At 37.5% G+C, this 17,849-nt stretch overlaps 1 protein-coding gene across 2 annotated transcripts; it reads left to right on the forward strand.

The window, feature by feature from the left end:
- The first annotated feature begins 1,442 nt into the window (after positions 1-1,442).
- On the forward strand, positions 1,443-12,385 carry elovl7a (ELOVL fatty acid elongase 7a). 2 transcript variants are annotated; one of them, XM_053625499.1, is made up of 8 exons: positions 1,443-1,659; positions 5,704-5,769; positions 6,409-6,599; positions 8,681-8,761; positions 9,048-9,104; positions 9,214-9,319; positions 11,685-11,821; positions 11,925-12,385. In XM_053625499.1, exons 2-8 carry the CDS (start codon positions 5,706-5,708, stop codon positions 12,156-12,158), a joined length of 870 nt encoding a protein of 289 aa, XP_053481474.1. In that variant the 5' UTR covers positions 1,443-1,659; positions 5,704-5,705; the 3' UTR covers positions 12,159-12,385. The 2 variants fall into 2 exon arrangements, with proteins under 2 accessions (XP_053481474.1, XP_053481473.1); XM_053625498.1 differs by lacking the exon at positions 1,443-1,659 and adding an exon at positions 2,487-2,665.
- The last annotated feature ends 5,464 nt before the right edge of the window (positions 12,386-17,849 follow it).

Below are 17,849 nucleotides of genomic sequence, written 5' to 3' on the forward strand. Positions count from 1 at the left end.
TCTATCCATCCATCCATGCAGTGTGTGTGTGTGTATGGTGACCTGTGATGGGCACACCTTCAGCCCAGTGTTCCCAGGATAGTCTCCAGATACAAGTGGTTACTGAAGATGAAGTCATTAGACTGATCAGTTTAATTGAAAGAGTTTATTATGTACTTCAATGACGCACAAACAAGCTGCTTACAAATAATTGGACCTAATGTGTTCTTTCAGTGAAAAGGTAAGGAATAGAAAGCCCCATGGCTTTAATAAATAGACCAAATGGTATGCTGTATGCTAGTATTGTACATAATGTTTATGAAATAAGTCTATTTTACAATTTTTTTTTTTTTGGCTACAAAAAAAATAGTTTGGGAACCCCTGGTCTACTTGATAAACTGTTGTATTTAAAATAAAAATTAAAAAAACCCACACACAACAAAAACAAATGACTGTAGCCAGGGCTGTTACCATCATATATGGCCAAATTGTGAGGTAAACATGTAAGCAGATCGCAAAATTGCTGTGGCCCAGATCCAGCCCACACCTGACACTTTCATCTGGCCCACACAGCGCATGGAATGATTGCACTTGGGCTGTCCGCTCCTGTTTGCCTGATTTGGGCCACAAGCAAGCCATAGCAATGTGCCACATTTGTTTTGTAATATTTGGGCCATATTCATTATTTACCACATGGGCCACTTTAGGGTCACATCCAGATTACACATTATACACCGTGAGCACCGCATCTTTGCCTAAAATGGCCCACTTGTGATTTGAGATATTTGGGCCATATTTGCTATTTTACATGTGGGCCACTTCAAGTTCATATCCATTTAGTCCGGGCCAGCAGTGTTTTTTCTTTTGTAGCCTAGGTTTAATATTTGAGACCTATTTTACAATAGAAATGTTAAACGGCCGACAGTAATATCCAGGGTTGCAAACATTTATGTGATTTATATATTGTAATGCATTATTGTCAATGTGACGAGACCAGAAACATTAATGGATCTGTTTTTAGTATATTATATTAGGCAGAAGATGAAGAATGATTGTGTGCGTATTGTGAATGAATGTAATGAACTTGGTTACCTGGCTTTCCTGACAGCCTTTCAGTAAATTCACTGTTCTAAGAACATGATTCATAAAACTGAGTTGTCATCCTCAGACTTCAACTAGAACTTGGTAAAAACGTGTGGCTGTGACTCAAGTGTGTTTTTAGGTTGTGGTTAGGACAGAGTCATTTATTAAAATAAGAATATTATTTGCAAATCTAGTTCTTTAACTATTTTTCTTTATTCCTTTAATTCTCTCTCTCTCTTTGGACAATAAACTCCCAAGTGTCTGCGACCATTGTATTTTGATATGTCCTTGTCAGGTCTGTGCTCAAAAAGGTAAAGGGATAGGCTAGTTCACCTAAAAATGAAAATTATCATTTACCTCCCATAATGTCTTTAAAACCCCAAATTGTGACTACGTTTACATAGACAGCAGTAATCTAATTATTGACCTTATTCTGAGTAAGATAATAATGTGATTAAGGTGTTTACATGAGTCGCTTTTAGAATACTCCTCTCATGTACCCGTTTTACATGTTCTAGAACATAACGTCACCGCACCACGCCGTCCGAAGTTCCCTCCAGAATTTCACGTATCAACATACAGTTCGTCTTCGTTATGGTAACGTATACAGTTTTGGGTGTTTTTATTTAATTTTTCTACAAACATTTTAAGTGCAGTTAATTATTTATCATGCTGTACGTGCAAATAGACAACTGCTTGAAGCCGTGGGCTGCGTCCCAAACTGAGGAAATTACCCTCTATATAGTAGCCGAGATACATGTATTTCTCCTACTACAGGCCATAGTAGGCAAGTATACGGTTTGGGACGCAGCCGTGCTGTCTTGTTTGCCGTAAAACGGTTGAGCACTGCCGTGTGTGATCGTGTCCTGTCGCAAAATGCGGTGAAAACTCTCACACGACGTTAATAGTGTGATTAAGGTGTGTACATGTCTGTAATACACGTCGATAATGCGACTAAAACAGGAATACTCCACATGTCTTAATTCGATTTGTGTTTACTTCGAGTATGACCTTAATCGGATTAAGGTAATTAAAAATGGCTGTTTACATGGTAGTTTCTTATCAGAGTGTGGTCTTAATCGGGTTAATAGTGGATTATTGTTGTCCATGTAAACGCACTGACTGTTACTTTCCATAACATAAAAGAAGACTCTTTTCCACTCTATTACAGCTCTATTCCATAAAATGGCAGGAGAGAGTGTAATCACCTTTAAAGGTTCACTATAAAGGCACCATAAAAAGCCCCCCATAGGCTGTGTGTGTGTGTGAGAGAGAGAGAGAGAGAGAGAGAGAGAGAAATTAATTAGGGCCTTTATTACATAGAGAACCAAAAAGAACCATTACATTTTGTGACCCCACCCGCACCAAATGGTTCGATTCCCCCCAGTGTTCAAAATGTGGTTATGGCTTTGAGTAGCATATTCTGAAGTGCTACTAGTGCCAAATTATAGCTGCTAAGATATGATTGGTCAGTCTAAGTTTAGTGGGCGGGGATTAGTGATGGAAAGGCGAATCACAGGGCTGATGTGCCTTCGTCACTATAGTGAAGAGTAAAGTGAGAGAGAGAGTAAGAGAGAGAGCGAGCTCGAGGGGAGTGAAACAGGTGCGTGTTAAAGCAAATAGTACTATTAAAATGTTACTAATGTGTTGCGTTAGCTAATGTAGTGTCTTATTTTCTCATTTCCTACAGCAGAAAATCGTTGTTCTTGTTGAACATGTTACTTGAAGCTGTAATGGTGGTGCTGTTTATTTCAGAGTATTTGTGGGATTTAGTTTGTGGTGCTGTATCATTTCTGCTGCTGCTACATTCTCTTATGATGCTGTTCTAGGTAGACGGGTTTCTCTTATGGAAATTGTCATTTATTTATTTATTTATAATCAAACTGGTTTTTGACCGGTGACTTTAGGAACATTTCTGAACTGGTGACGTATGTAACACATTACAGAGGTGATGTTGTGTTAAAAACCTGTGTAACTGAAGGTGTGCCTACTGTACTACGGCTACTTCCTTTACCTGTTTGGCTCACGGGACATTACACGGCTTGTTTCAACTTGTCTTGGCTATTTGTTTCACTCTAATTACTACTACTACTACTACAGTATCCAAACAAGCATGTTCCAGTCTGTGGTTTATTTAAGCCATAAAGAACATGGCGAGTGGGTATTAAGTGTTCTCTGATTTATTTTCTACAGTAGGTATCAGGTGTGAAGCATAATAAAATAAGTTGTTTTTAGTACACTTTTAGTTTAGTCAAGAATTCTTTGAACAATTAACAGTTCTACTTCTTTGTTGTTGCGGAAACCCTCTATTATAGTATTCTAGAAATTTCCATTTCCCAGAGATTTATTTCATGAGCATCACCCATTTTGTGTAGATATTATGCGCATTATATAAATGTGTACAGTTTATTTTTGGCTATTTATTGGAGCCAAAGAGCTTGTTATTCTTGAACTTTGCATTGACTGGACACATTGGGTCCAAATTATTAGGACGTTATTTATAAGAAGCTCAGTGGTTAAGACATCGGACTTCTGATTGGAAGGTTATGAGTTCAAATCCCAGCACCACCAAGCTGCCACTGCTGGGCCCTTGAGTATGGCCCTTAACCCTCAACTGCTCAGTTGTATAAATGAGAGAAAGTAAATGTAAGTCAATCTGGATAAGGGTGTCTGACAAATGCCATAAGTGTAAATCCAAGCGATTAGTTGAATCTGGTGTATTTGATCAAGGAAGACAACAAAGAAATGTACAATTCTGGTGAACCAGGATTAGGGCTGAGGGTGTCTACAGAGTGCCAATATTTAATAATTAATAACTCTGTGTACTTCAAGGGAAGTCTTTTTAATTGGTTGGAAGCTAGGATTCACTTTTTTCTGAGTTATTTATGTAATATTGCAGATCTTGTTCTGATCCTGACATCCGGATGATAACACAAGCATCTTGTTGCAACATTATGCATCATGTGTAATCTTTCAGTCAACGTTCTTTGTCTAAAATACATGACTGAACCATATTGAATCAAATCCAATTGGATACAGTACATTTAAGGCCAGTATCTTCCCTAATATACGGAACCCCTGTACCAGATTGGTGCAGCCGTAGCTGGAAGGATTTTACATTGAACTGATTCACGAAGCACCATAATTTCGAGAGTAGAGATTCAGATCAGGGTATAGATTTGTATAGTAGTTTTTTCAGTATTGATACAAAATTCTTACGAGATGGGCGCATAAATGATCTGTCGACCTTTTCGTATTTCTGTTGGCATTTGTTATGCGTCCATAAATACCCCTCAAACATATCCCATGTGGTTTAGTTTTGCCATCTAATGCAAATGAGCTGGTTCCAGACCTGAGTAAATAAGCATACCCCTGATCATGTGTGCATACTGCAGTGGAAGTTGTGGAAGTGTTCGATTCTTTGACATGCACATGAACAAATCTTCCATATAATCAGAGAACGTGATCAGGTGTGAATACTGTCTTATTTGTTTGGTCTTCACTCAACCTGGAAAAGCCAAGTAATCAAATATTTATGTATTTACATATTGGGACTGAGTAATAATATAAGCAATAATAATGCGGTTTATCTATTAAGGAAATATGTCAGTTAACATTGGCCAATCGGGACAGTTTAAGTGCTATCCTGAGCAGTGCAAGCTTACCACAAACTGACTGCTCATTGTGTACCAACACTTGGCCCCTTGTTCAAGGAGGTCGCTAGGGAAAAAGGACAATGCCAGGATCACTTTCTTTAGTTGAAACAATGCAGCTTTTTACTCCCACCGCCCATGCTGTGCGATATCACAACTGTCCACAAGAACATTCCAATTGTTAATATAAGATTAGATTTGCTTATTGTTAAACATATAGTTACAGAACTCATATAATGGTGTTTGTATGATTGTTTTTTTTATGGCTTCTTAATGGATTGTAACGCAGGAAATATAATGCTGGAATGGTGGTGTAGGAATTGTGAGGCAGGAAATGTAACACAGCAATAACTTAGGAATCGTACAGCAGGAATTGACACAGGAATCGTAAATGGGAATCATAACGTGGGAAGTACAGCACGGGAATTGTAATGCTAGAATTGTAATAGAGGAAATGTAATGCAGGAAACATAACTTGGGGATCTTAATGCAGAAACAGTAACGCAGAAATTCTAATGCGGGACTCGTAATGTACGAATTGTAATGCAGGAATATGGAAAAATCAGAAGAGCTTCATCAGCACAAAAAAAAATTTGCATCTTGAACATGGACAATTATGGAAAAACAGGACATTTGAGATTAAAAAGTTAATGATGGAAGATAATTATACTGATAAATTGTGCACATGACCATGGACATGAGCTAAGACGGTAAAAAGGTTCACATTACTTTTCAAAATGTGTGAAATGTGTTAACTGGTCTTGTTTTCTTCTGTCAACACTAAACATGAAGCAAAGTGCATTTTCACAACAAACGACTTTGTTGAATGTATTCGAATTTTACTACTGAATGTAACCTGCCTAAACTGACTGATCCATTTATCTTACACAATCTCTCAGACTCATAGTGTGTGTGTGTGTGTGTGTGTGTGTGTGTGTGTGTGACTCTTATGTAAGCCATTAACCATTTCTCGTGTTCTTTGAAGCAGAGATGGCACTTAATGAGCTAACCTCCACCGCTCTGCAGCTGTATGATGAGTGGATCAAGGATGCAGGTAAAATGATCAACAAAACTTTGAACAGTGTTCCTGAAGCTAAATATTAAATAAATATGAAAAGTACTGCTGTTTTATCGGCAAGCACATAATAATAAAAAATATATACTGATTATTCGTCATATGATGATATTCTACTATTTATGCAACGTTACAACTGATGGAACGTGTCATATTAAACATGTATTGAGCTACACATTACAAATACTTTCCACAACTCATTCTTTCTTGCTATTTTGTCAGTTACACATTTAACAGAAATGGCCATTTTTGGAATTTTGCTATGAGTAAGTTCTTGAGCTTAATCTCTGGTTACTGTGATTAAGTGAGCAGAGGTATGTATGGTATAGACTATGTGGAAAGGTTCAGAACACATTGACTAGCTGCAACTACACTGTATAGATCATACTGTACAAACGTTTGAGTAATACAGGGATAGGAAAATGATTAAATTAATAGCCCACTGGGCAAGTAAACGCCCTATAGTGCTGCTCAGTCCCATGCTTTGGTAGCCCAGAAACCGGATTAAATGAAAAGCTAATATCACAGATCCAGAATCTGCATGTCCCAGGTGCTTGAGCTAGTGATTTGTCCACCCTTGGTGCTGTATTGAGATCTAATCATATTCTCATGATTTAGACCCCAGGACTAAAGACTGGCTGCTCATGTCCTCTCCGCTGCCTCAGACCATCATCATTTGTGCCTATATCTATTTCGTGATGTCACTGGGGCCCAGGCTGATGGAAAACAAGAAACCGTTTGATCTGAAGAAGGTCCTCGTGATCTACAACTTTGGCGTAGTGGCTCTTTCTCTCTATATGTGCTATGAGGTCAGTGGTTTGCAGGTCACATACAGATTTCAGCAATAACGCTGTTGGTTTTCCACTGAGCTAGGAGTTATGTCAAACACGAAACCTCTCTTGTCTCATTCCTGAAGTTTAGCTTGTAAATACGACCTTTACCCCTTACAAAAATAATTATGTGAAAGGACTATAGTTTATAGTTAAGAGCTATTAAAATAAAGAATTTGATGGGTTGAAAGAAGTTGATAGGTTTACCAAAACAGTTTCAGTTTGCACAGTAATGCATGTAAAGACTAACCTTAATAGCTGACAGACATCATTAATAAACATGTTGCACTAGATTCCTTTCTCTTTTTTTTATGCAAATCAGGTTTGTGAATCAGGTTTGACCGAGTTCACACCTAAAAAAAAATAAAGCATGTTAAAGGTGTTCTTGCACACCACACCTAGTATTCTGCTTTTTCTGGAAGCGTCTGAATGCTGAAGGTTAAGATGTTTATACATGGTTTCTGTTTTGGTTGGATTTTGGTCAAACTACAGGCTTCCAGGTGAAGTATGCATTAAAGAAAAGGGTGTTCCCACAATATCCATTTTTCTCTGCCTTAATTCACTGAATTACGTTTAGACAGTTCTTATGCAAATCACTGCAGATTTGTTTTGCATTACAAATTTCTTCTAAAAATTTACCCAAATGATCATTAGTTAGATTTATTTAAGGCAGGTAATAGATCTTTAACTGTGCGTTCATTGCATACTACAAAAAATTAAACATATCAACGTAATTCAGAATGATGTTGTTATTATTCAGATATCGCATATGCATGGACTTTCCCATAATATCAAAAAAAAAATAGTTATTTCATGGAATTATTCAAGAACATTTTCACATATGACCAAGGACAAACGCATAGTTCAATACATAAAACATTTAAAGTCAAAACTACTCGATATTAAGAAAAAATGTCAGAGCACTGTACATTTTATGTGGACTTTCCTCCTTCAAAAGCTCAAAAAAATGACTGATAGTGTTCTACAAACATAACATCAGTAACCAACAGAATCTCAGGACAGTTCATTTTTCACCATGAGACATTATTGTCATTTAAGGAGATTTATATATATTTTTATATATATATATATATATATATATATATATATATATATATATATATATATAATATATATGGGGGTTACATAATGTTATGTTTGCTGAAATGAGCTTTACAATGATGTTTAATTTTAATATAGAGAGATTTAGAAACGCTCGCTGAACATCTTAAAGAGAAATCATGTAGTTATGTGTACACAAGCTGGGAAAAGTGTAAGTATTCGAGTGCTTTCACATAGGCGGTGTTCAGTTTGTTTGAACTGAAACCTGGTGTGTTTTCATTGTAGTGAGAAAGTGATTCGACTCTGAATCAAGTGATCTAAGCATGCCATGTGTTTTGGCCTGCAGCATTTTTTGTTTTGTTTTGTTTTGGAGTTTTCTATGTAGCTGTGAGCTGATAAAATGACCTATACTGAGCTGTAGTTTTTATGAGATGCCATGTGTTCTGGACTGAAAAAAAAAAAGAGAAAACAACTGCTTGATGGAATTCACGAATGTTTTCAAGTCATTATCTGTATAATTATCTGATCACTGACTGCCGGCTCTGTGTTCTGTGTGCTGAGGATGTGTGCATGTTTTTTTTTCTTCATCGCTGTATTTATGACCAGTGAATGAAAGGGTTTTACAAGTACCTTTTCAGTCACACATGCCCCTCCACCACTTTTTTTTTCCAATTTGTGTTGTTGTTGTTGTTGTTGTTTTGTTTGTTTAATTATGTGCAATGTGAAACCAAACGAACCAAAAGTATCAATTTAATCAGACTCCGCAAACAGACTAAAGGACTTTACCAAAAAAAAAAAAAACCCAAAACATATTATGGAAGTATGAAAGTTAAAGATGTCAGATATCGAAAAATTGACAATTGAAAGCCAGATCACCTGTGGTGTGAGAAAGGCAGGCAGGTGGACAAGTGAAAGCAGGAGAATTCTCCCGACTTTCCAATTATCTATAAGACATCTAACGTGTGTGTGTGTGTGTGTGTGTGTGTGTGTGTGTGTAGTTTGTGATGTCTGGCTGGGGCACAGGCTACTCGTTTAGTTGTGATCTGGTGGATTACTCCCACTCCCCACAGGCTATGAGGGTAAGTAGCACCTGCTACAGAGGAACTGCAAGATATTATTATTATTATTATTATTATTATTATTATTATTGCTGCTTCCTATGATTCATTAGTTTGAGCTGAAAATAAACAATGGGTGTGTGCATTTTGCTATGAAGATAATCTATCCAGTCTCTTAATCTAAAACTAGATAAACACCATGCAGTAGCTCTTCTTAAGCATGTGTAGGTTAAGCACTTTAATCTGCTGGATAAATTTATCATTACTAAGACATAAATTTGTTCAAACTGCTGTCCTTGTTCACTAGATGGCACACACATGCTGGCTGTACTACTTTTCCAAATTTATTGAACTGCTGGACACGGTAAGTAAGCCACAAAATAATATTCCAGAGTTGCACGTTCAGTCGAGTAATGTTGCTGCAGTTCGTCTGCTTCTTTTAGTAATGGTTTAATCATGTCCTTCCTGGCTAGGTGTTCTTTGTGCTGAGGAAAAAGAATAACCAGATCAGTTTCTTGCATGTCTTCCATCACTCTATAATGCCATTCACATGGTGGTTTGGTGTCAGGTTTGCTCCAGGTACGCTCTCTTTCTTCTTCAGTATTACCCAACATCAGCACGAGGAGTTACACTGCCGTGCTTTTGTCAGTCTATACAACATGCAGACCCATTTTCTGTTTAAAGAAGTGCACTCACGATGTATTATGCCACCATTTTCATGTTTGTGTAACTGAATGCACAGTTTTCTCCTATTACAGAAATGGACTAGTTCTGTCATAACTATTCCTGTAACAGGAAAAACTGCTATATCCTTGAGTTCAAATGCCAGCATGACATGCATTGTGTATTATCTACTTTAAATCATAGTTGTGACAACCTTAAATCATGTTTTACGGTGTTGCTGAGCAATAGGAGAACTTATCCTACCTCACGTCGGCTCTTCTTCCATAGTAGCTCTTGCCCTTAGATACAGATAAATCTGTGAGCGTAGACAAATTCTCAGTCGGTTTGTGTGTGTTTATCATCAATAAGTACCAGCTAACTTTGATAAGCACATTTTAAGCATGCAGAAAGGCATGTAAGAAAATGCATGCAATGGGATTTCGTGTCAACAAGTAATATGTAAACATAAATCAGAGGCACAGATATGGATCTTTATCAGCTTGGAGGCACATTTGCATACAAGAGGCAGTATAAAGCTCTGCTCTGGGTGTGGAATTTAGGACAGACGCACCACATGCCAGGGCTGTTTGAGCACACTAATATCCTGACACATTCTTTTAGGTTATAACTGATTATACGAATTTCCACCCAGAACTAAAACATATCAAATGCAATTTCATTTGTTTTTGGCAGCCTACTGTTTTGCCTACTTTTCAGATTTCTTTCTTTCAGCATGTTGTTAAGAAGGAAAAGGATTTGGATATTTGTTCAGGATGGAAATTCATTCAATTTGACTTCAGTTAAATATGATCTGTTCCAGTTTTAAAATGAATAATAAAAACCCAGATAGATGAATAGATTTCACATAAATACCTGCTGGTGTGGTTGGAAAATGTCATTTTTCTGCACTATTATACCCTCACACCACTTTATAAAAGACGGAGCACACTTCCATAACTGTGTGTATTGCCGCAAGCCCAGACGAAGGCACCTCGAACTTAACTTCACTGAGATTTATTTCCCCCCTCTCTCCATTTACCTTCTTTAGATCTTCTTCAGATCTTTATAGTCTCATGAATTCTTTCCTTTTATTGGCTCATTATTGCAACACTTGCATAAATTAGGGTGTGTTTCATGTAAATTAGATGTATATGCACGTAAATTGTGGCATATTTGTATGCATACGACATGTAAATGTGGGAGTCAGCTGGAAAGCTGATTCATCAAACGCACTCAAATCGCCAGTCGTTTTGATGCGTAACAGCACTTTCATGAAACGGACACAAATTTGTTCATGCGTCATTCCGTGCGTGCAAATCCACTCTTGTTTGTACTTCATGTTGATGAGTATTTCTGTAAATAGTACTGACACAGAACTCCACAAAAAAAAAAAAAGAGAGCTTTCAAGGGCCATACAATGGACTTGGTGCCTGAAAGTTAGTGTTTTGAACACATGGAAATCTTTTTCAGTACATGTGGTGATATGTTTCTGAAGGGCCAGTTTTGATCTTTTTAACACCACGTCACCATAGTGACACAGAAAATAGAGTTCCATTAGTTTCAGAGAAAAGGTGTGAAATAATGTAGTCAGTAATGTCTTGTGATAGGGGAGAGCTGGCTGGTGAGTGGGAATTGGCTGGTGTCCAAACTGGGGAGAAAAATGAGGGGAAAATTTGTTCCATGTTATTACTTACAGTTACATTTATATAGTGCTTTTCATAGTAGGGGGGTCTCCTTAACCACCACCAGTGTGTAGCATCCACCTGGATGATGCAACGGCAGCCATAGTTCGCCAGAACGCCCACTGCACACCAGCTATTAGTGGATAGGAGAGGAATTTAGAGATGGGGATTATTAGGGGGCCATGATGGAGAAGGGCCAACGGGGGGGAATTTCACCAGGACTTAAGTATAACCCGGGTTGTACTTCTACGATAAGTGTCCTGGGATTTTTTTTTTTATGAGAGAGTCAGGACCTTGGTTTAACTGTTTTTGCAGTGTAGTGTCCGTCATTATACTGGGGCATTATGCCCCACACAGACTACAGGATGAGCACCCCCTGCTGTCCTCACTAATATCATGTAGCAGCAACCGTAGTTTTCCCCAGGAGGTCTCCCATCCAGGTACTGGCCAGGCTCAAACCTGCTTAGCTGCAGTGGTAAACCAGGCGAGAAGTGCAGGGTGATATGGCTCTGGCAAGTTATGAAGTAATTGATGATTGAGCCATTGTATTTTAGAAACAACAATCTAGTCTTGCTCAGAAACCCAGTCTTGTCTTCCAGGTGGCCAGGGAACATTCCATGCCCTTCTGAACTGTATAGTCCATGTCATAATGTACACGTACTACGGCCTGTCGGCACTGGGGCCTGCTTATCAGAAATTTCTGTGGTGGAAGAAGCACCTGACGTCTATACAGCTAGTAGGTGTTGCATTTAAACCATTTGGTTGATTTGCATTAAGAGCAAAAGTGTTTCCTCGTTTATAAATTCAATAAAAAACCCGATTTCATCCTGTGTGTACAGACGCAGTTTGTGATCATCACCACTCACATTGGTCAGTACTTCTTCATGAAGGATTGCCCCTATCAGTACCCTATCTTCATTTACATCATCGCCGTCTACGGCGTGGTCTTTCTTTTCCTATTCCTCAACTTCTGGTATCACGCATACACCAAGGGCAAGAGGCTTCCCAAAGCTCTCCGGCGTGCAGACAAGGTCCAGAACAACAACAGCATCGCCAACAGCAAACAGGATTAACCACATTTAGGAACTGTTGTGAAATGACAATCTGACTTGCATGAAGTACTTGAGTGCTGCTGTTCACTGGTGTACTGTATGTTTTATATTAGGGATATTTTATAATTGTGAGAAATAATCTAGGGCACAAATAATTACTACAGGTCTAAAATGTGCTTTTAAAAAAGTCAGGGAGAAGAATTTAACTTCAAATTTAGCTGAAAAGAATAAAGATAAATCTCCACCCCATTATTATGTTGCTGTTTCCTGCCAATACCGAACACTTTGAACTCTCGCGTCGGTTCACTATTTTTCTGGCAACACTTTCATCTTTCTTTATTTCCTTTTTAGAATAACTAAACATTTTGATACTTTGTGTAGTTACTTGTACATTGGATACAAAGCCAAATTAACCCAGCTTTAAAGTCCCTGCTTTGCATTTAGCTATTCATCGTAAAGCATATTGTTCCATAATTGTTAGGAATGAGCCAATAGGAAAGGTCTGTAGTTACAATAGTGAGAAATCTTAAGTCTGGACCTGTCAACAGTCCTGGGAGTTTAAGGGGTTAAATGACTAATTCATAATACATTTCCCTAGCCAGGCATTAAAGAACCCCCAGTGCCTTAACTATTTTTATCTCCCACATTCCCTGGCCTTTCTATCAGTGCTTTAAACCATGCTGATATACCCACACTGTCGTTTGGTTGGTTGTTTGTTTGTTTGTTTTTGCTTTTAAAAATCTACAATTCATTTTGTACTAAATTCAGTGTGTGAAAAGTACAGGACAATATGAAGGTCCCTGAAGGAGCCAGTGCAGTTAACTGGACCTCTGAGTAAGTACTGATCTTGGATCAGATCCTGTCTGACCATTTGATAAGTGGGTAGGAAGACAGAAGGCTTATCCAGGACCAGAACTCTTATTCTGAGAAATGCAATACTTGCAAATATGGGTTCAGATAAAACCGCACTATTGGTGATTTGGGACAGGACCAACAAGTCATCGTGTCTCCTAATGCAGATGATGAGGAAGGCAACGTTGTGCAGATTAAATACTTTATTTTATTTTAGTACTGTCATGATTGTCCTTGTCTAGGACGGGAGTCCACATTCCGATTTTTTTATACATGTGAAATCGAATATGTGAACTGTATGTTTTAATGTATATTTATAAAGAAATAAATACTTTTCACTGGTAAATTGGTGCAGATGTTTGAGTAGTTCTTCAGTACTGAATTTTAACAATCCTAGCGCTCCCCCATGTGGAGTGCTGAATTGTTGCAAGTATAAATAACTTGGTGGCGATGAATGGAGCTGGTTAGTGGTTTTAAATAGAAATATGATGAACAGGCATGTGTTTTCCCGCTGTTTCTGTGACGCATTTACCAGCAAACTGGGCAGTTAGTTATTGGAAAAGATCATGAGCTTGACATTTCTGATTCATTCTGATCTAATCCTCAACTCGGTGTCTGTTTTGTCTGCGTAAATACATACATATTATTTATCTTGGCTTCATTTTATGTCAGAACCATTTCTACCTTTATTGTGAAAGTTTAACTTATGAATTAAAGTGAAAAACAATAATCGTTTTGGGGGGTGGGGGGGAATAAAAAAATATACACTAACCTGGTTGCATAAGTTTGCACACCCCTAGACTAATACTTAGATGAAGCACCTTAACATTTTATCACATCATCCAAACTTTTTTGGTAAGAGTCAATCAGTCTGGCACAGCTTGACTTGACATTTGTCATTCCTCCTTGCAAAAGCATTTTGACTCAAATTGGCCGGGCATCTCCTGTGCACAGCCCTCTTCAGGTCACCTACAGATTTGTGATCGGATTTCGGTCTGGACTACTTAAATGTGAAATTCTTCTTCCTCTTAAATGTTTCAGCAGAAGCCTTAGGTTTTGCAATAAAATTAACTGGTATTTGGAGTTATTCATTATTATTCCCTCTGCCTTGATTAAAGTTGTTTAATCAGGTGCAGCTGAAGATTCCAGTTCGAGCCCCAAAATAATATGATACCACCATCATGCTTCCCCATGGGGATGGTGGGGTTGTTTTTTTGGGGGGGGTTTTTTGAGCCAAATATATCTTTTGGTATTATTGTCAAAAAGTTCAACTTTGGTCTCATCAGATCATAACACATTATTTCACATGGTTTTTGGAGATTGGATGTATTTTTATTATTATTATTTTTTCTTTTAAAGATATTTTTTGTTTAAAAAAGGCTTATGTCTTGGCACCCTACACCACAGCACAGAGATATGGAGAATTCGGGAAATTGTTGTCACATGTAGGGAGCAATGCCAGAAATTACTGCAATTCTTTTAATGTTGCTGTAGGCCTCTTGGCAGCCTCCCTGTTTTCCCCTGATCCAGTTTTCTCCTGATCTTCTAATCAATTTTAGAGGGACGTCCTGTTCTTAGTAGTGTCACTGTCATGCCATGTTTTCTCTACTTGCTGATTATTGCATTTACAGTGTTCCATGGTACATCCAATAACTTGGAATATATATATATATATATATATATATATATATATAATATATATATATATATATTAGAAGTAAAAAATGTAAATATACATGACTGTGTTTATTAAAGAATTTAATAGGGGTTTAAAGAAGGTTTATAGAGTTGTGGATGTACTTATGTGCACTACATTTTTTTTTTTTTTTTAAGAAATTGATCCAATTTCCAGCCTTTAAAACCCACTGGGTAAGTGCCATGAAGATATTTTCATTTTAATGACAAGATGCATTAAACTGTTTCAAATGGTACAAAAACATATGCATCAACAAAATTCATAATTTAAAAAGTATTTTAAAAAATTATAATTTTTTAAAAATGTATAAAATATTCTCTCTAATTATTGTCTCATTGTCCTTTCAGCCTCACATTTTTATTTCAACAGTAAATACAAACCTGCCTTAACCATAAGCGGGAAAAGATCAGTAAATTATTTTAAATGAGTATCCGTATTCAGAATCTTAATCTGAATAAAAGCTTTTGTGCTTTTGAAAGATTTTGAGACAGTGTGCAACTGTAATGTGAAGGAATCATGTTCGTGTCCATCCTGTGTTTTAAGATGATTTCTGAATGCTGTCTTAAATAGATCGGATGCCATTTGTTTATACTTGAGCACCGCTAAAGCTGTACAAACAGTCATGCTACTCTGGTGGTCTCTAGAACAATTCCAAGGCATTGCTTGCTCTTTACATGATGTGGTGTAACAGTATTCTCCTCACGACACTTTTCAGTGATTTTTATGAGATAATGTGGTCTAGAAGCTGAAACTGTGTCATTGAACACGGTACATAAATGGGTGAAGCAGCAGGTCACAACAAATCTGTATTAAAAAGAATGCTTAAGGGTGCTTTCCCAATTAGGTTTTTTTTTGGTTTTTTTGCAGAAAAGTCACTGGACCATAGTGCTTAATAGGCTGATTATATAAATGGCTCACACAAGATGCACATTATAACCATAACAACACTCACCAGTCTAACTACTTAGCCTATCTTACAATCAAGATTACAGTAGAGTTATTGTTAGTAGTATCATTCATAACCACTTTATCCAGGTCAGGATTGTGGTAGATCTGGAGCCTATCATGGGGACACTGGGCAGTGAGGCATTAACTGTAGTAAAAAATAAAGATTGGGTTAACTCTGAAACAAGGTGGTTGTTTTATCTTTTCTGTAACTTAGGAGGTGTAAAATAAAGATAAGAAGAGCTGTTTGTTCGACTTGACTGTATGCAGCCACAGTTAAACTGCTATTATTATTTAGTTGGATTAGAACATGGGAATATTTGAAATATTTTGAATCGGTAAATCTCCTTATATTCACTCAGTAACAAGACTTTTTCCATCAGCAGTTTGTCCTCCATGTCTGTTTTTACTTCTTACTTCTCACCTGATTGGCAAGGATGTGAAAAGAAAATCTCACTAGATCACTTAGTGCTTCCCTGGAAAACATTAGAAGTTCAAGTTTGACCAAAAATGACGGGGCCACTTCCCACAGGATTACATGTAAATCATGTAAAAATGGCAACTGTGAAAGCAGCCTAAATGTGCACTTTGCACAGTTTTCAGTCTGAGATAGGGCTTGGTAACGGCATTAATATGTGTGCAAAGTGAAAATTCTCATAAATCAAACACTGGTTTGCCATAAAAGAAAAAAACGTTGGTTGCTGGAGGACAGATTAGACACTCTAGTGCACGTAATAAGTGTGGTTGAGAGGAAACAGCAAAGACTTGTGCTTGTGTTATGATTGAAACCATTAGCCTGGTGTCATTGAGATTTTGTGACCAAAGGTTATTGCAAACAGATGGGCTGTAGCATTTGCGGACATTTTATGCAGAACTTGGCCCTACAGCTTGGCAAGAGGTGAACCATAGCAACACATTTGGGTGCTGCTGAAGATACAAGTACATTGTTAAAAAACAAAAAAAACAAAATAAAGCCATTGCTAGAGTATAAATAAAGCTGTGCATTCAAAATGACCATGAAAAGGGATTTGGACAAACATCTGGACAGACTCTTTTATAATGTTCTCTGAATATGTGACGGTACACATTATTATACACATTAATATACTACAAACATAACATGAGGTGCACATAATGGAAATAATCAGTTTGTACTTCATCACTTCGTCTACTTCCTTGATCTACAATATTAGAGAATCCTTATCTTTTTATGTTCCTTTTACATTCCCAAAGCCTAAAGCATATTATCCAATAGCTACAAGAAAAAGCATTGTAAATAATTAAGCTAATTTGAATTATAAAAGTGAGTGTGAGTGAGGAACCATCCCAAGGAGGCTTAACGAGGGTTAGTATCATTAGGCTGAATTCGGTCTCTTCGACTGTAAAACCAGCAAGTTATTGTCTGAAAGATTATGAAATAGGATTGGACGGATAGTAACGCTGCTAATGAAACAGTTTTGTACTCATGCTCATCATAAAAATGACAAATGGAAAGAGACAGCACTATGAAAGACGATCCTATATTCAGCGGTTGTTCCATGTTCGTGCCTTGGCATAATTTAAAAAACAAAACCCCCCATTTTTTAAGTGGATGCTCAACACATACACTTGGAAATGATTTAGACACGTGTAGCAGGAAGTAAATAAATTTCATTGCAACTCAAGACAGCCTAAGGACAGCGTGGTTTTGATTATAATAGTTGTAAACTCTCTTCGGCGTATGTGTCATCTATGAACCCAGTGACTTCTGTCTTAAACGGCAAGCTATAGAGAATACAGTTCAGATTGTTGAAAGGGTTTAGCTTAGGTCAATACAATGCTAAATGGTTTAAATGGACTCAAATGAGCATGGGGTGGAACATCAGTTTTATTGTCTATACACATTTCTGAGTGAATCATAACCGGCATAATGTTGCAGCTCAACAGGTTATTTTTATGTGCGTGACACAAAACAGGGACTCATGAGTGCATTCGGTGGAAATCCTGTCCAACAATGTGCGTACGTCCTTCCTTCTTAATTTGTCTGACCCACAACTGAGACTGGACACAATCCATGCATGCAGCTTAGGAGTTGAGGGTTAAGGAGCTTAAGGGGATGGACGGTTGGTATAAATGAGCTAACAGGGCTAAACCCCTCCTGGCTAGATTATTTTGGACAGCATCACCAGTAGTTGTAAGGAAGTGTAGGAATAGGCAATACAATACTCAAGAAAAGGGCT

Source organism: Ictalurus furcatus, chromosome 5 (genome assembly GCF_023375685.1).
Source record: "Ictalurus furcatus strain D&B chromosome 5, Billie_1.0, whole genome shotgun sequence".
In the NCBI taxonomy this organism is placed as follows: domain Eukaryota; kingdom Metazoa; phylum Chordata; class Actinopteri; order Siluriformes; family Ictaluridae; genus Ictalurus; species Ictalurus furcatus.